Consider the following 20,067-nt stretch of genomic DNA (forward strand, 5'->3'; position numbering starts at 1 on the left):
ACCCAGTGCCCTGATAGTTTGGAGGAATGTGCTCTATAGCTCCCCTTTGTGGTAGGGAGTCTACTTCTCATGACAGTGGTCCCTGAAAAGGGATCAGGGCGGGGGATGTGGATGAAATAGCATGGTGGATGACATCCAGGACACACCTGTCCATTGTTATTGCACTCCAGGCTGGTAAGAGGAGTATGAGACAACCCCTGAAGAGGGTGGGTCGGTTGCATGGCAATAGGCACAGCAGTTGACTGCTCTCTAATGGCACTCAGAAATATAGTTTCTGAGAGGTTTCAACACGAGATGATGAAAATTGCAAAGGTGGGCCCAGAGGGCAGGATCATTGGGTCTTCTGGTGCTTATGAGAAGGTTCGTAAGCCTGCTAGTGGAAGAACTGAGGAGTCCTGAATCACTGTGTAGGTGGCAGGCGGTAGAATTTCCACTTGGGTGCAGCGGAATAATATAGATATCCAGCAATCAAAGTGTGGCTCTGGAATCCTTGGGGGAGCGGAGGAAATCGTTGGTCTTCTGAATAAACAGGTGCAACTCATCGAAAGGGGGGTCCTCAGTGATATTCTGCACTCCTCTGTGGAAACCAAATGAGCGTAGCCACAATTCCCTCTACATGACAATGTCAGCGGCCATCAAGCGTGATGAGGTATCCACAGCTTCCATGGCCAACTGTAGGGCCGTTCTAGCCATCAGCTTGCCCCCCTCCAGGATAGACTGGAAACGAGGTTGATCTTGTGGAGGCAGCTTTTCAGTAAAGTCCTCCAATTTGCCGTAGTTAAGGAAGTCCTCTTATGAGGAGAGGCTAAGGGAACTGGGATTGTTTAGTCTGCAGAAGAGAAGAATGAGGGGGGATTTGATAGCTGCTTTCAACTACCTGAGAGGTGGTTCCAGAGAGGATGGTTCTAGACTATTCTCAGTGGTAGGAGAGGACAGGACAAGGAGTAATGGTCTCAAGTTGCAGTGGGGGAGGTTTAGGTTGGATATTAGGAAAAACTTTTTCACTAGGAGGGTGGTGAAACACTGGAATGCGTTACCTAGGGAGGTGGTAGAATCTCCTTCCTTAGAAGTTTTTAAGGTCAGGCTTGACAAAGCCCTGGCTGGGATGATTTAATTGGGGATTGGTCCTGCTTTGAGCAGGGGGTTGAACTAGATGACCTCCTGAGGTCCCTTCCAACCCTGATATTCTATGATAAGTCATATTGGCCAATAAGACCTGGTAGTTTGAAATACAAAATAGGAATCTTGCTGAAGAGAAGACCTTACGTCCCAGAAGGTCTAAGCGTTTGCCCTCCTTATCTGTCGGAGTGGAGTGCAGGTGTTGCTGTCTGGACCGTTCCGTTGCTGCCTGCACCATGAGGGAACTGGGTGGTGGTGTGAGAAAAGAAACTCTGACCCCCATCTGGTCCGTAGTATCTCTTCTCTGCCCCCTTGGGGGGTAGGCGTGTAAGTGGCCAGGGTATGCCAAACTGTTCAAGCTGGTTGGAGAATAGCAACCCTGATGGTACCAAGAAATGAAGGCTGTCCAGGAGCGGATGCTGTTTGTCTTGTACCTCCTCCATTAGACCATGAAGCTCATTCGCCACCCTTCGCAGGAGTTCTTGGAATTGCTGAAAGTCATCTGGAAGTAAGGGGAAAGTTGAAGTTACTGAAGCATCTGGAGAGGACAATGGGAAATGCTCTTGCTCCGGTAGTACCATCGGAACCAGACTGAGTGGTTCACCCTCCACAACCAGTTTGGAGAGCCTACTCAATGGTGCCCTAAGTGGGGACAAGGAGTGAAGCCTTCCTTGACAAACAGGTGGGTTACAAGAGTGGGTGCTGGGGCCTGGATCCCCACTCGGGCCAACAAGATGGATGTTGCGGAGGATCCCATGGAAAGGGCAACCAGCTACTTCCCTACTGCTGGAGGAGGAAGATACTGCCATGCCGCTGGCAGTCCTTTCAGGTATTCATACTGTCACTAGGGAACAGGCAGCCCTTGCACACCATCAGAATGCTCCGATGACGAGAATTCGGATCCCGGTTCCAGTGGCAGTACTGTCGGAACTGTGCGAACTACAGGAGGACAAGCGAAAGCGTTGCCTGACTGACGCAAGTCCTGGATAGGAGATCGGACCTTCCTAGGTGCAGATGGCAGGGGAAGGCGTGGACATCTCTGTTCCCCTAGGATGAACTGCTCATGTGGCTCTGGTGCGTTCTCCAATTGCCTCAGCATTAACAATACCCATTCCATAGCTGGAGCCAGCGCCGAAGCAGAGGACTGTCCCAGAACCGAAGGATCCTTGTCTTAAGGGAGGCCAACACTGATGGCGTGCGGGGCTCGATACTGGTGGATCCAGTGGTCTGCAGGATTTTTTGTCGTGCTTGTGCACCTTGGAACACTCTGCCCTTCCATGGCTGGAACATGTAGAAGGCGCATCATCCTTCTTCAGTTTGGAGGAAGACTTACTACCGTGCTTACATGCATTCTTCCTTGCCTCCCAACTAGGCACTGGCATGGGGTCCATAGCAGTGGTATCACCAGAGCTGGACTCTCTCTCTGGAGCCGGAGGTGCACTCCTGGCTTTCTCAGGCTGATGTACAGGGAGCTTCCCTGGCCTGGGTCCAACTGAGGCCCCATGGCATCTTCCATGAGGTGTTTCTTGCGGCAGAGAGCCTTGCCTTTTCAGGTACAGCTTGGGAAGGACTGGCAGATATTGCACCTGGATGAAATGTGGACTTCTTCTAAGCAGTAAAGGCAGTGTGGGTGCTTGTCACTGACAGAGAATGAACATGGGCAAGAGGCACAGAGCTTGAATCCTGGTGTCTTAGGCATAATCCAGTACCCATGTGTGGGTATGTACTACCCAAACCACTGACTCCAACAGCACTGAGATGAATGTTGGTGTTATGGATCTTTGTGTGAGATCATTCAGTGCCATGACTCTTGGTGCCGAAATGCTTGGTACCATAATGACTGGTGCAGAAGATGACATCTTCCTAGAAGTACTGGATGCAGTGCTGTTCTTGGACTGAGAAGGGACAGTTTGTACTGACCTGGATTTCAGTGACATAGCACTGGTATGGGACTCCACCTTAAGACTTTGAGAGGGGTGAGTCTAGCAGAGGCATTCTGTCCCCTCTCTGGAGAGGGAGATCGGAAAAAAGCTTCAACTGGTAGAAAATACAGCAGCATGTGTTTAGCAACACACATCAGCTCATGCTCTGGTCTCTGCACTGGCTGCCCATCAAATACAATTCAATTCCAAATCTCATTCCTGCAATCCACTGTAACAAGAACTGCTGTCCAACAGGGAAGACACACAAGAACATTCACAGAAGCTGGACCTAAACTCTGGTACCAAGATGGATAAAAAAATTTTTTTAAATAAAATCTGATTTTTTACTTAAAATGAAATGGTTTTATTTAAATACATTTTTTCTTTAAAAATAAACCTATATAGAATTAAACTTCAAATTATGTCTACCTATATCAAGGTCTAAACGTACTATGTGTAGCTGCAAGGTTACACATACCACATATTATATATAATTGTCTGGGTTGTCTTGTCATGTCTGGCCAATGTATGTCCTTCAGTAGTATTGCCAGTATCTTGAGCAAGATACAAAGTAAACCAAAACAGACTTACTGCAATAGAGTGGGCAGGATGTTGCAGTCCAACACGTAGTCTCTGCACATGGTACTGTCTCCAGCAATATTGCCAAGTGCCCATACTGCCTATGAAGAAAGAACAAAGAAAATACCTGTTTTTATTTTTTTTTACTCAAGCAAGGTTTTCCTTTATAGTGTATGTGTAGGAGTAAGATATTCTGTACTAATGCTGACATCCTAGCTAACTTACAGAGGGGAAATATATTCCAGTTGTGAGGTATGGATATACAGCCTGGCTCATCTGGAAATACCAACAAAGGGATGTTCTCACTAACAAGGGCCAAAACAATATTAGCATTTCCTGAAAATTATAAGGGGATGCATTCTCTACACAACCACATTAGGAACAGTGGGAGAAAAGAATCAAGCATAGCATAGCCAAGCCAATATTCAGAGCCCAAGCCTCAAGAAATTTATAAGTCCCTTGACATATACTCTTGGAAAGAAAACCAGGTGAGGCAGAACCGAAATATTGCCTACAAGCTACACACTGGACATATATGGTAGGAAAATCAGGACAGACTGTCCAACAAGTTCTTAGAATGTATTGGGGACAACTTTTTGTTTCAGAAGGTGGAGGATGTAACTATGGGAGTGGCTATTTTAGATTTGATTCTAACTAATAGGGAGGGAACTCTTGGGAATCTGAAGGTGGAAAGCAATTTGGGTGAAAGTGATAATGAAATTATAGCGTTCCTGATTCTAAGGAACGGCAGGAGTGAGAGCTGCGAAGTAAAGAGAGACTTCAAAAAAGCAGACTTCAACACACCCAAGGAACTCAAAATTATGATTCCAAGGGAAGGAAATCTTAGGGAAATGGGAGTTCCAGAGAGCTGGCAGTTTCTAAAAATACAATATTAAAGGCACAACGGCAAACTAACCTGATCTGGAGAAAAGGTGGGAAGAGTAGTAAGAGACCAATATGGTTGCGTCAGGTACTCTTTTTAAGAAACTAAAAATCAAAAACGAATCACGCACAAAATGGAAACAAGACCAAATTGCTAAGGATGAGTATAAAAGAACAGACAAAAACAGCAAGGCAGAAGCATAAAATGAATTACGACAAGCAAGGGACGTAAGAACAGGTTCTATAAATACATTAGAAGTAAGAGAGCAATGTAGGAAAGTGTAGGTCCATTACTTAGAGCAGGAGAGCAAATAATGGATGACACAGAGAAGGCTGAAGTGTTCCTTTTACACTTCAGCTTTCACTAAAAAGTCAATTGAGACCAGATGCTTAAAACAATATTAACAATAGGGAAAGAACAGGTTAAAGAATACTTAGATAAGTTAGATGTATTCAAGTCAGCAGGACCTCATGAAATTCACCCTAGGACTTAAAATTAGCCCAAGCAATTTCTGAACCATTAGAGAGTATTTTTGAAAGTCATGGAGAATGGGTGAGATCCCAGAGGACTGGAGAAAGGACAACATAATACCTATCATCAAAAAAGGCGGAAAAGGGGACCTGAGGAATTATAGACCAGTCAGCCTAACTTGATACCTGAAAAGATCCTTGAACAAATTATTAAACAATTTGTTCAGTCCTGGAGTAATAGCTCATATAGATTTCTCAAGAACAAATCATAATGATCTAACCTAATCTCCTTCGACAGGGTAAGCATCCTAGCGGATCTGCGGGGGAAGAAGCGGACATGATATATCTAAAATGTAGTGAGTCTTTAGAAACTGTCCCATGTGACATCTTCATAAGCAAACTAAGAAATATGGCCTAGACAAAATGACTATAAGGTGGGTGCACAACTCGTTGAAAGGCCATGCCCAAAGAGAGGTTATCAATGGTTTACTCTGAAGCTTGGCAGATGTATCAAGTGGGGTGCCACAGGGGTCTGTTCCAGGTTCAGTACTATTCAATACTTTCATTAATGACTTGGATATTGGAGTGTAGAGTATGCTTATAAAATTTGAGCATGACACCCAAACTGGAAGGAGTTGCAACCACTCTGAAGGACTGCATTAGAATTCTACATAATTTTGATAAAGTGGAGAAATGATCTGAAATTAATATGTTGAAATTCAATAAAGAGAAGTGCAAATTATTAAACTTAGGAAGAAAAAAAATCAAATACAAAAATATAAACTGGGAAATAACTGGCTAGGCAGCTGTACTGAAGAGAAGGATCTGAGTTACAGTTCATCACAAATTGAATATATTTGAACAGTATGAGACTGAGGAGAAAAAGGTGAATGTCATTCTAGGCTGTATTAACAAGAATGTTGAAGGTAAGGCGGAAGGGGTAATTGTTTTGCTCTACTCAGCACTAATGAGACCTCAGCTGGAGTACTGTGCCCCAGTTCTGAGCATCGCACGTTAAGAAAAATGTGAACAAATTAGAGACAGTCCAGAAGAGAACAACAAAAATGATGAGGTTTGGAAAATATGACTTCTGAGGAAAGTCTGAAAGCACAGGTCACATTTAGTTTAGAGAGGAAAAGGTGGAGGGGGGCATAGTTTTCAAATACATAAAACGCTATAAAGAGGATGGTTGGTGATCAATGTTCTCCATATCTACCAACGGTAGGATGAGAAGCAATCGGCTTAGTTTGCAGCTAGGAAGATTCAGGATAAATATTAGGAATAATTTATTAATTATATGGATAGTTAAGCACTAGCACAGATTACCTAAGAAAGCTGTGGAATCCCCATCACTGGAGGTTTTTAGACAAACACCTTTCTGCGATGCTCTAGACATATTTAATCCTGCCTCAGTATGGGTGGATGGACTAGATGATCTCGAGGTCTCTTCCAGCTCTATATTTCTGATTCCGTGTGGTCAAAAAAAGATGTGACTTCTCTGTCCTGAGATTATCAATACTCCCAAGGACTGGCTATTTTTTTTTTTAAATTTACTTTGGGAATGATGCTATGACAGTTGTGAGGTCTACTTGTCTAAATTAAAAGCACAATATTAGGTCTCATCCAAGAAAGCTCCCAACTTCATAAACTCATTTGACTGGAAATAGTAGCTATTGGGAGGTCCTTAAGCTGCTGTGTAATGTGTAGGAAAAGAAACTGCATTATCATGGGGGACTTCAGTTGAAGTGGCATATGCTGGAGGTCTCATGCTCCCAGTACTGAAGGCTCCTTGGAATTTCTAAACAGTACAGATAACAGTTTTCTAAGTCAAGAAATGTTGCATCCAGCAAGGTGATTTCTATATTAGATGTCATCTTGACAGATAAGGAGGAATTCATCGCAGTACTAAAAACATGGGTTTATGGGATTAATTTGATAACTTCTCTGATGAGATTACCAGTCTGACTGATAAAGGTAATAGTGTCCATCAGGGTGGATAAAAAAAAATCAAAGATTTTTTTAAAAAAACCCAAAACCAAAAAAAACCCCTAAAAAACTGATTTTTTTGATAAAATGCTTTTTGAGGAAAAAACCTTTCTAAAGATATTTTAATTAAGATACATTATAGCTGAAAGATATCATGGAATAGGGATTATAAATTTTAATTTCATAATATGAGACAATATATTCATGTAATGTTTAAGAAAAGTTTTGTAAATGAGTTCCAATAGTTCAGGGATTAGGAATCCAATTTTATGGAGTTCCAGGGGCTTCTGTATAGATTATTTAGGTTAATCTTTCTATCTACCCAATGGGACTCAGTACCCAGTCTAGAAGATACCATCAGACCTGCTTAGTTTTGCAGTTCTCAAACTGTGGATTTGTGTCTCCAGAGATAACATAACATGCTTGTTAACAGCAAAAATATTTTTAAATAAACAAACAACGTACAGAGGTGAGAAATAACAGACCTCAACTCTATTGTCCCTCTGCAAATTTGTGTACACAGAGTCAGTCCCTTACCTCTCTCTAAAAGTGCAAAGTTTCAAAAAGTACAATGAATAGAAGATTGTTGGGGGCGGAATAGATCTGGACAAGGAGAAGAAATCTGGAGATAAATGTGAGAAGGGAGGGACAGTCAGCAGAAAAAAAAAGTGAAACTGTGAGCAGCATATTCCAGGAGTCTTGAGGTCATTCCGAGTGTAGCCTTCATTGATTTGAGATCTACCATACCATTCTCTCAATAGAAGGGTAAACCTATAATGGCAGCAGGCCTTAAAAGAGACCCAGTTTGGGAATACGAACCATTCAAGAAATATATATGTTTGCTGATTATGTGATTTTCTTTAAAACATCAGTGAACTTGTGGAAGTCACTTAAGCACTTGGATTCAGAGAGACTGTTGAAGTGATAATCTCACTTTTAACAGTAGTAGCTTCTTCTGCTGGTGTTGTAAGAATATTTTCTTCCTTTGGACTAATTCATTCCAAATTGAGAAATCGTTTGGGACATAAAAAAAGCAGGAAAGCTTGTTTTTCTTTTCCAGATTTTGAACAAACAGGAAAACGAAGGTGAAGACAACTGAGTTAGCTGGAGAAGCCAATATTTTAAGTTTCTCATATTGACCTGGCTGCCAGTCAAATTAATTTTTGTTTTTTTTAAAAAAATATTTCATTTAACTATGACAGGTTTCAGAGTAACAGCCGTGTTAGTCTGTATTTGCAGACGTTCTTGTTAAACCCTGGATTTGTGCTGGAAATGGCCTACCTTGATTATCATACACATTGTAAGGAGAGTGATCACTTTAGGTAAGCTATTACCAGCAGGAGAGTGGGGTGGGGGGAGAGAAAACCTTTTGTAGTGGTAAACACCCATTTTTTCATGTTTTGTGTATATAAAAAGATCTTCTATACTTTCCACAGTATGCATCCGATGAAGTGAGCTGTAGCTCACGAAACCTTATGCTCAAATAAATTGGTTAGTCTCTAAGGTGCCACAAGTACTCCTTTTCTTTTTTCATTTAACTATCTTAGTTAAAAACAATTTTAACAAAAACAAACTTGATTTTAAAAATCTTGAATGTTTAACTACATTCAAAAATTCATATGCTTGTTTTGTTAAAACACTACATGTTTGCTGTTGAAGAAAAAAATCCAGAATACATAATATTGTTGTTTTAGCCAAATAAAACATTTTAAATGTCTGTCTGGTGATGTTCTCCTCCTAATACAACATGGCAACAAAATCCTCCAAATATTAATGATTAACCTGTTGAACTGGAGATAGTTCACCTCCCAATGACTTCATAAATAACTGCTTTAATTACCCTTGGTAAATCAAATAACCAACCAACCATTCATTTTCTGATATAGCTGTAAAACTAATCTGCAAAGTTTTCAAAATAAATCACTGAAAATGTATAGTGTGTAACTTCTAAAAATGAAACCTACATTTATCTCTTAGTTGTGAAGAATATGTATTAAGGTTATAACAACCAACAAGAATGCACTTTTATGTACAAATCCATGATTAAATTGAGTCTTCATGACTGAACTGATTTGAATCATGATTTAAATCACTAATTTAAATCAAATCCACCCTGGTATCCATGCAACAGAGCTTTGTAAGACAGCTGACTTGGTACCACACAGCTTTCTGATTAAAAAACTAGAATAATACAAAATCAGTGTGGATGAAAACTAGCTAACTGATAGGTTTCAAAGTGTAACTGGGAAATCATCTACAAGCATGTGTGCTGCCCTGGTCTACACTACAGGGTTAGGTCGAATTTAGCCATGTTAGGTTGATATAATAATGAATGCGTCTACACAAGCAACCTCATTCCGTCGACCTAAAGGGCTCCTAAAATCGACTTCTGTAGTCCTCCCCAGCAAGGGGAGTAGCGCTAAAATCGACCTTGCTGGGTCAAATTTGAGGTAGTGTGGACGCAAATCGACAGTATGCACCTCTGTGATCCATCCCAGAGTGCTCCCATTTGACCAGTCTGGACAGCACTTTCAAATCCGATGTGCTAGCCAGGTACACAGGAGAAGCCCCGGGAACTTTTGAATTTAATTTCCTGTTTGCTCAGCGTGGCGAGCTCAGCAGCACAGGTGACCATACAGTACCCCCCAGAATCGCAAACAACTCCAGCATGGAGCGAACGGGAGACAATGGATCTGATTGCTCTATGGGGAGAAGAATCTGCATAGGCAGAACTCCGATCAAAAAGGAGAAATACGAATATATATGCCAAAAATCGCACAGGGCATGGTGGAGAGAGGCTACAACAGGGGGACATAGCGGTGCCGTGTGAAAGTCAAGGAGCTCAGGCAAACCTATCAAAACACAAAGGAGGCAAACGGTTGCTCTGGGTCAGCGTCCCACAGATGCCGCTTCTATGATCAGCTACATGGCATTCTAGGGGTGGATCCTGCTACTACCCCACTACTGTCCGTGGACACCTGCAAGCGGGGAGTCTCACGCAACACAGAGGAGGATTTAGTGGATGAGGAAGAGGAGCAGAAGGAGGAGGAGGAGGAGCAGAATGTGCAGCAGGCAAGCGATTAATCCGTTCTCCCCAACAGCCAGGACCTTTTCATCATCCTGGAGCCAATACCCTCCCAAGGCGGGATCCCCGACCCTGAAGGTGGAGAAGGCACCTCTGGTGAGTGCACATTTGTAACTACAGTACGGGTTTAAAAGCAATAGTGTTTAATGTTTGATTTGCCCTGAAGATTGGGATGCATTCACGGCCAGTACAGCTACTGGAAAAGTCTGTTAACATGTCTGGGGATGGAGTGGGAATCCTCCAGGGACATCTCCATGAAGCTCTCCTGGAGGTACTGTATCAACCAGCCCCCCTGCCACCATGATGTCCCAACTGCCACAACCCATGCTTCCAGGAACATCTGTGGCCATGTCCTCATCACAATCGTCCTCATGCTGCCGTCTCTTAGCCAGGTTCTGTACATACTGCAGTACAACGCATGAGGCATTTACAATGCTCGCAACAGCACCGGTGAGCTTAGTGAGCTCCATGCTTGCCGTGCTATGACATCTGCATGCGTAACCCAGAAAAAAAGGCGTGAAATGATTGTCTGCCATTGCTTTCACAGAGGGAGCGAGGCGAGACTGACGACAAAACAACACGTGACAGTTTTTGTCCCATTAGGCACTGGGAGCTTAACCCAGAATTCCAATGGGTAGCGGAGACTGCGGGAACTGTGGGATAACTTCCCACAGTGCACCGCTCCGTGAGTCCATGCTAACCACAGTGGTGAGGACGCACGCTTCTGACTTAATGCGCTTAGTGGGACATACACAATCAACTGTATAAAATCGATTTCTAAAAAATCAACAAAAAAGAAAAGGAGTACTTGTGGCACCTTAGAGACTAACCAATTTATTAGAGCATAAGCTTTCGTGAGCTACAGCTCACTTCCTCAGATGCATATCGTGGAAACTGCAGCAGGCTTTATATATACACAGAGAATATGAAACAATACCTACTCCCACCCCACTGTCCTGCTGGTAATAGCTTCTATCACCGGCAGGAGAGTGAATTTGTGTGGGGGGGTGGAGGGTGAGAAAACCTGGATTTGTGCTGGAAATGGCCCACCTGATGATCACTTTAGATAAGCTATTACCAGCAGGACAGTGGGGTGGGAGGAGGTATTGTTTCATATTCTCTGTGTATATATAAAGCCTGCTGCAGTTTCCACGATATGCATCTGAGGAAGTGAGCTGTAGCTCACGAAAGCTTATGCTCTAATAAATTGGTTAGTCTCTAAGGTGCCACAAGTACTCCTTTTCTTTTTGCGAATACAGACTAACACGGCTGTTACTCTGAAACCTAAAAAATCAACCTAATTTCTTAGTGTAGACATACCATTAGTGGGGTCCCTCAGAGATCGGCTCTTCATTCAACACTATTTAACAGTCAATGATTTAGAAGAGCTGTAGCCAAAAAGGCAAATACATTGCTTGGATGCGTAAATAGTTGAATCTTGAGTAGAAAGATTATATTACTTCTGTATTTGGCACTAGTGCAGCTGTTACTGGAATGTGGTGTCCAGTTTTTGGTTGGTAGTGTGTGGGGTAGGCTGGGAGGGGGTTTTTTCTGTTCTTTTTTTTAGTAAACTGAAACCCCCCACCCAAAGTTCCACTATGCTGAAACATGACTACTTCTGCACAGGTCATCAGCAGGGTTAGGACATTTAAACCCACAGCACAGATCTGTATCATTAGAGCTAACAGAATAAGTGGTAACACTAGTAGGCTGTTCTCACCAGCCACAAGAGATGGATATGAGAGGCTTTACCAATGGGTCTCACAGATACTTGCTAATAACATAGTATAACATAAGCTCCATCCCTTGTCATTCAATTCCAGAATGGAAAGAGGTAAATAGTGGTGTCCCCCAGGGATCTGTACTGGGACCTGTGCTGTTCAACATACTCAAAAATGATCTGGAAAAAACGGTAAATAGTGAGGTGGCAAAGTTTGCAAATGTCGTAAAATTTCTCAAGATAGTTAAATCCAAAGCAGACTATGAAGAGTTACAAAGGGATTTCACAAAACTGGGTGACTGGACAACAAAATGGTAGATGAAATTCAATGTGGATAAATGCAAAATAATGCACATTGGAAAACATAATCCCAACTATACATATAAAGTGGTGGGGTCTAAGTTAGCTATTACCACTCAAAAAAAGACATGTTGCAGCCATTGTGGATAATTCTCTGAAAACATCCATCAATGTGCAGCAGCATTCAAAAAAACCTTACAAAGATAGAACCATTAGGAAGGGATAGATAATAAAACAGAAAATATTATAATGACACTATATACATCCATGATACACCCATATCTTGAATACTGCATGCGGTTCTGGTTACCTCATCTCAAAAAAAGATATATTAGAATTGGAAAAAGTACAGAGAAGAGGAACAAAAATGAGTAAGGGTATGGAACAGCTTCCATATGAGGAGAGATTAAATAGATTGAGACTGTTCAATTTATACAAGAGATGACTAAGGAGGATATGATAGCAGTCTATACAATTATGGACCGTGTGGAAGTGAATAGGGAAGTGTCATTACATAACACACATAACCAGGGGTCATCCAATTAAATTAATAAGTAGCAGGTTTAAATCAAACAGAAGGAAATACACTGGACCCTCACTAGAACACGGGATTTGGGATCCATGCGCGGGGACCGCGTTAAAATGAATTGCAATTAAAGTAATTAAATTTGGGATCCATGGCTGTAAGTGCGTTATATGCAAATTCGCGCTATACAGACGTGCATTCTAGTGAGGCTCTGGTGTACTTTGGTCCTGCTTTGAGCAGGGGGTTGGACTAGATGACCTCCTGAGGTCCCTTCCAACCCTGATATTCTATGATTCTATGATACTTTTTTACGTAATACACAGTCAACGTGTGGAACTCATTGCCAGGGGATGTTGTGAAGGTCAAAACTATAACTGGATTCAAAACAGAATGAGCTAAGTACAGGGAGGATAGGTCCATCAATGCCTATTAGCCAAGATGGTCAGGGATGCAACCTTGTGCTCCGAGTATCCCTAAGCCTCTGATTGCCAGATGCTTGGGATGGATCACTCGATAATTGCCCTGTTCTGTTCATTCTCTTTGAAGCATCTGGCAATGACCACTGTTTAAAGGCAGGATACTGGGCTAAATGGACCCTTGGTCTGATCCAGTAGGGCTGTTTATGTTCAGAGAAATGTAGGAACTCAAGAATCCTGGTTCAATTCCAAGTTCATAGAATATCAGCCTTGGAAGTGATCTCAGGAGGTCATCTAGTCCAACATCCTGCTCAAAGCAGGACCAATCCCCAATTTTTGCCCGAGATCCCTAAATGGCCCCTTCAAGGATTGAACTCACAACCCTGGGTTTAGCAGGCCAATGCTCAAACCACTGAGCTCTCTCCCCCCCCCCGATGGGTGTTTGCTCTAGTGGCTATAAATCATTTTGCCCCATACCTCTCTGTTCTAACACCACTTCCCCAACAGCTTCTGTCACATTCTCTGCTCCCTGTACTCCCTACACTCCTCAAACTCCTGCCCAGTCCCCCTTTACTCATCTATCACCCCCACTCATCTCGCTACATATGAATCGGGCTGATTTCTCTTCCTCCATGGTGCCTGAGTGTCAGCTGGGGTGGCACTGAAAGCACTGGAGACAATCTCCCTAGTCTGAGTTCCTGTGTTCAATACCACGAGTAACAATTGCAGGGAAGGTGCTGCTCAGCCTACAGGGGTTGTAGTATGCTAAACTGCTCTGTGGGGGTGGCGCATGCTAGTGAAGATGGAATTTTGGAAAATAATGCCATTTGCCTTTAACAAACCTCTGAGTATGTGCAAACCGATTTTCAAAGGCTTACAACTTAGCCAAATTTGGGTGGATTTTCACAAGGACAACAGAAGGCACAGGCCTGACATTAGGGCAAACTCCCTGACAAATTTCCAGTGGCTGCTCAAAAAACAGGAGGCACGGGAGTTTTTCAATGAAATGGTTATAAGGATTTTTAACATAACATTTTCCCTAATCTTGTTCTCTGAATCAGCTACATTGTTTTACCTGAAACTTTCCAGAACAATTAAGCTGGAGATAGCCTTCTAGCATGAAATTTTTTTAAGACACCCTAAGTCTGGAAAAGCTGTAAGCAACTGGAAACAGGGTCTTCTAATGGAAAATGTTAGGCAACCTTAATTATATGCAGTACTACCAACACCATCTATAATAAGAATAGGTCAGTTATATGAAGTGATCTGTATCACTTGACAAAATGGGCTGATTTGAACATACATTTTAAATACAGCCAAATGCAGTGTCATACATCTAGGAACACAGAAAGTAGGTCACACATATAGAATGGAGAACTGTATCCTGGAAAACTGTCACTCTGAAAAGAGCAATGGGCCATGGCGGATAATCAGCTGAATGTGAGCTCCCAGTGAGATACTGTAGCTAAAAGGTTTAATTAAATTCTTGGATATAATAAGCAAAGAAATATCAAGTATAAGAAGGGAAGTGGTATCACCTCTGTATACAGCATTGGTGAGAGACCATTACTGCAATGGTGTCCAGATCTTGTGGCCTCAAATCACAAAGATTTTTTAAAAATTAGAAAAGGTTCAGAAAAGGGACAAATTATTTGAGGGTGATAAAACATACCCTATAGTGAAAGGGTTAGGAAAGCTTGATCTATATAGCTTACTCAAGAGATGGTTAAGAGGTTACTTGATCACTATCTATAAGTAGCTACATGGGAAGATAGAAGACTCTTTAATTGAGAAGACAAAGTTACAACATCCAATGTCTGGAAGCTGAAGTTTGATAAATTCAGACTAGGGATAAAGGTGCACATTTTTAAAATAAGAGAAGGAGTACTTGTGGCACCTTAGAGACTAACCAATTTATTTGAGCATGAGCTTTCGTGAGCTACAGCTCACTTCATCGGATGCATACTGTGGAAACTGCAGAAGACATTATATACACAGAGACCATGAAACAATACCTCCTCCCACCCCACTCTCCTGCTGGTAATAGCTTATCTAAAGTGATCATCAAGTTGGGCCATTTCCAGCACAAATCCAGGTTTTCTCACCCTCCGCCCCCAGCCCCTACAAACTCACTCTCCTGCTGGCAATAGCTCATCCAAACTGACCACTCTCCTTACAATGTGCATGATAATCAAGGTGGGCCATTTCCAGCATAAATCCAAGTTTAACCAGAACGTCGGGGGGGAGGGTAGAAAAAAACAAGGGGAAATAGCCACTTCCAGTCTCTATTTAAACCTAAATTAATAGTATCCAATTTGCAAATGAATTCCAATTCAGCAGTTTCTCGCTGGAGTCTGGATTTGAAGTTTTTTTGTTGTAAGATAGCGACCTTCATGTCTGTGATTGCGTGACCAGAGAGATTGAAGTGTTCTCTGACTGGTTTATGAATGTTATAATTCTTGACATCTGATTTGTGTCCATTTATTCTTTTACGTAGAGATTGTCCAGTTTGACCAATGTACATGGCAGAGGGGCATTGCTGGCACATGATGGCATATATCACATTGGTGGATGTGCAGGTGAACGAGCCTCTGATAGTGTGGCTGATGTTATTAGGCCCTGTGATGGTGTCCCCTGAATAGATATGTGGGCACAGTTGGCAACGGGCTTTGTTGCAAGGATAGGTTCCTGGGTTAGTGGTTCTGTTGTGTGGTATGTGGTTGTTGGTGAGTATTTGCTTCAGGTTGGGGGGCTGTCTGTAGGCAAGGACTGGCCTGTCACCCAAGATTTGTGAGAGTGTTGGGTCATCCTTCAGGATAGGTTGTAGATCCTTAATAATGCGTTGGAGGGGTTTAGTTGGGGGCTGAAGGTGACGGCTAGTGGCGTTCTGTTATTTTCTTTGTTAGGCCTGTCCTGTAGTAGGTGATTTCTGGGAACTCTTCTGGCTCTATCAATCTGTTTCTTCACTTCCGCAGGTGGGTATTGTAGTTGTAAGAATGCTTGATAGAGATCTTGTAGGTGTTTGTCTCTGTCTGAGGGGTTGGAGCAAATGTGGTTGTATCGCAGAGCTTAGCTGTAGACGATGGATCGTGTGGTGTGGTCAGGGTGAAAGCTGGAGGCATGTAGGTAGGAATAGCGGTCAGTAAGTTTCCGGTATAGGGTGGTGTTTATGTGACTACAGGACAGGCCTAACAAAGAAAATAACAGAACGCCACTAGCCGTCACCTTCAGCCCCCAACTAAAACCCCTCCAACGCATTACTAAGGATCTACAACCTATCCTGAAGGATGACCCAACACTATCCTTGCAACAAAGCCCGTTGCCAACTGTGCCCACATATCTATTCAGGGGACACCATCACAGGGCCTAATAACATCAGCCACACTATCAGAGGCTCGTTCACCTGCACATCCACCAATGTGATATATGCCATCATGTGCCAGCAATGCCCCTCTGCCATGTACATTGGTCAAACTGGACAGTCTCTACGTAAAAGAATAAATGGACACAAATCAGATGTCAAGAATTATAACATTCATAAACCAGTCGGAGAACACTTCAATCTCTCTGGTCACGCAATCACAGACATGAAGGTCGCTATCTTAAAACAAAAAAACTTCAAATCCAGACTCCAGCGAGAAACTGCTGAATTGGAATTCATTTGCAAATTGGATACTATTAATTTAGGTTTAAATAGAGACTGGGAGTGCCTAAGTCATTATGCAAGGTAGCCTATTTCCCCTTGTTTTTTTCTACCCTCCCCCCGACGTTCTGGTTAAACTTGGATTTATGCTAGAAATGGCCCACCTTGATTATCATGCACATTGTAAGGAGAGTGGTCAGTTTGGATGAGCTATTGCCAGCAGGAGAGTGAGTTTGTGTGTGTGGGGGTGTGTGTGTGAGAGAACCTGGATTTGTGCTGGAAATGGCCCACCTTGATTATCACGCACATTGTAGGGAGAGTGGTCACTTTGGATGAGCTATTGCCAGCAGGAGAGTGAGTTTGTGTGTGTGGTTTTTGGAGGGGGCTGGGGGGGTGAGAAAACCTGGATTTGTGCTGGAAATGGCCCACCTTGATTATCATACACATTGTAAAGACAGTGGTCACTTTGGATGGGCTATTACCAGCAGGAGAGTGAGTTTGGGGGGGGGGGGGTGCGGAGGGTGAGAAAACCTGGATTTGTGCTGGAAATGGCCCAACTTGATGATCACTTTAGATAAGCTATTACCAGCTGGACAGTGGGGTGGGAGGAGGTATTTTTGCATATTCTCTGTGTATATATAAAGCCTGCTGCAGTTTCCACAGTATGCATCCGATGAAGTGAGCTGTAGCCCACGAAAGCTCATGCTCAAATAAATTGGTTAGTCGCTAAGGTGCCACAAGTACTCCTTTTCTTTTTGTGAATACAGACTAACACGGCTGTTACTCTGAAACCTGCCGTTTTTAAAATAGAGTAATTAACCCACGGCACAACCTATCAAGATATGTGATGGATTTGCCACGACCTGAAGTCTTCAAATCAAGATTGGATGTCATTCTAAAATATATGCTTAGCTCAAACGCAAGTTATGGGCTTGTGCAGAAATAACTGAGTGAAATTTTTGGCCGACGTTATGCATGAAATCAAGTTAGATCATCATAATGGCCCTTTATAGACTTTAAATATATTAATTTAGTCTGCAGAATACTTAACTATCACGTACAGAATGAAGATTGAGTACTGAATTATCCCATTTTAGTCTCATCCTACCAAGAGCACTACTAGCTCCTTAAAGATATCTTCTGTTTCACAACGTTTTCTCCTAAGACATATAATAGATACACAGCAAACACTGGTTAATGTTACTCATTCCTACAGGAGAAAAACAACGACCAGAACTGTACATTTCTAAAGTACCAATTTAAATATAAACAAAGCAATAACACCTCCGTGGAAGGTAGGAAAGTGTTATCTATTTTTAGAGATGACATACATTCACTCATTGATAACAGGTATATGACTGTCAAACATACCATTTTGAAAAAGTAAGAGGGGGCAGTTACAACTGCACATGCTAGCAAGTTACCACATCTACCACAGAAACAGGCAATTATACAAAGCTGTCCTCCCAGTTCATTCCTCCCTCCAGAAGCATCTGATTTTCTTGCTAGGTTAGCTCCTGCTCCCTTGCCTAGGAAGACACAAAGATATCACTCTTGTTTTTTACCTGCTCCTGTACATCTTCAAACTCTGAGCTGAGAAGCTCTATGAAGATAGGGACAGCTCCTGCTTGAATCACAATCCGAGTCTGAAGGGAATTTCCAGAGGCAATGTTTGTCAGCACCCAAGCAGCTTCAAACTAGAACATGAAATACAGGGGCAACATTCACTAAGAGCATTCAGCAGCATACACAAATAGCAGGAAGTGTAAACATCTTCTATAAAAGAAGAACATTACAGAAAATTATGGTGTAACTAAACAAATTAACTGGGCTAAATCTAAAAACAGTTTAAAGAATAGGAAAGTAATTTAAAGATATTAATATGAAACACGACGTACAGAAACAATATTAAATTTTCCATGGCATCTCAGCCACCATTTATTTTTGTTATGAAGTTCCACAGAAGCTTTTACTTTGTTCATTCCCTTTCCTCTTTGCCAGAGATACCTATATGCAAGAGTGGAATCCTTATGTATGAGTTTTCACACAGGGATAATTCTCAGAGCCTCTCAAGTCTCCTCTAGTCTCCCTGTCCAATGCACTGGTCAGCTGTCTACCCGAACATGCACTCAGAACCAGAGATGGATAAATAGTCTGCTTGACACAAGCTTATTGGGACATGAAAGAAAGGGGTGTCATTTTAGAATCCATTAGGAATGAATATTAAGATTTTCCTAACCTCTTTCCATGGTGTTTCCTTCTAATTACGACCTGATATTACTCTACAATAAGGAACATAATATTTCTTTAGTTACTCCTGTGTTCTGTATCACTGTTAGGATTTATTAGTGCATGATGTATTTATTTAATCACAGACACACACTTTTAGTTAAATTAAGATCTTGACTTAACAAAATCCACATAATGATTTAAAAATTACAAATATTTTAAATAAAAACAATGTCATTATTTAAGTTAAAATGTATGGTTTCGTAAAATATATTTTATCAGAAATGTTTATTTTAAGCGTCAATAGAAACATCCCACCCACCGTAATTTGATTGGATTTCCAAAGGCATATGAAAAGCCAAATATTGCTAAAATATGCTAGCATGTGAGAGTCAAAATAAGATTATCTAGAAACCAACTTACAGTACAACCAAAGAATTAAAGTTGAAATGCAAAGAGGGAAACAGTAAACTAGAAGTTATAAATTGTTCCAATTTTAACATTAGTAATGAATTTTTAAATATATAAATTATTCTTTATCCAACTATATCCCTTTAAAAGGTTAATTTGCTTGCCAAGACTACTATTCATGGCTTCAGGACTACATATCTATCCTGCAATCGTCACTAACCTGCACACAGGAATTAATGATTAAATCAAATACAGTAAAGGCATACACAGAACCTTAAGGGGATAAAATCAGGGCACAGCAGGTAAGAGGAAGGTCTGTTTTCAAACTGCAAATTTTAACTTTATGTTAATAATTTGTATTTGCAACTTTTTAAAATAAATGTGCATTGTTTTGCGACAAGACAAACAGGATAGGCTGCAACAAGGCTTCTGGTATTTGTGATGTCAGACTGCAATAGATATGTTCATTGAACTAGGAAGTAACAAGGAGAGTTCACAGAACAGGGGAGGAGAATTTCTTTAAAAAGAGACAGTCAAGATTAAAATTTACTTACATTCCTGTAATTTTTCTTCTCTGAAGTGGGCACCTGGTGCTCCATGATCTATTACAACTGGATTATTTTTCCTCATCTTCCAAGCACAGACTCTCCTCTTTTTTAAGAAACAAACACACACCCCACCCTCTAGCTTTACAACGTACAGCCATCGGGTGGAGCTGTTCACAGCACTGATAGCCTCTCCAACTCCACCACCAAATACACAAACTGAGAAGAAGTTA

The 20,067-nt window shown here is 41.8% G+C and overlaps 1 protein-coding gene across 13 annotated transcripts in view; it reads right to left on the reverse strand.

Moving 5' to 3' along the window:
• Window positions 1–20,067, reverse strand: part of KPNA1 (karyopherin subunit alpha 1) — a 181,872-nt gene that overhangs the window by 70,979 nt on the left and 90,826 nt on the right. For all 13 annotated transcript variants that reach the window (XR_012154830.2, XR_012154829.2, XR_012154835.1 and 10 more), the window contains 2 exons: window positions 18,215–18,346; window positions 3,633–3,721 (listed from right to left, as the gene is read on the reverse strand). Coding sequence is in view for 8 of the 13 variants with exons in the window: in XM_073310977.2 (XP_073167078.1) it covers window positions 3,633–3,721; window positions 18,215–18,346 (221 nt within the window). In the remaining 5 variants the exon portion in view is untranslated. The remainder of the gene's footprint in view (window positions 1–3,632; window positions 3,722–18,214; window positions 18,347–20,067) is intronic.

This window comes from Lepidochelys kempii, chromosome 1 (assembly GCF_965140285.1).
Source record: "Lepidochelys kempii isolate rLepKem1 chromosome 1, rLepKem1.hap1, whole genome shotgun sequence".
Taxonomy (NCBI): domain Eukaryota; kingdom Metazoa; phylum Chordata; order Testudines; family Cheloniidae; genus Lepidochelys; species Lepidochelys kempii.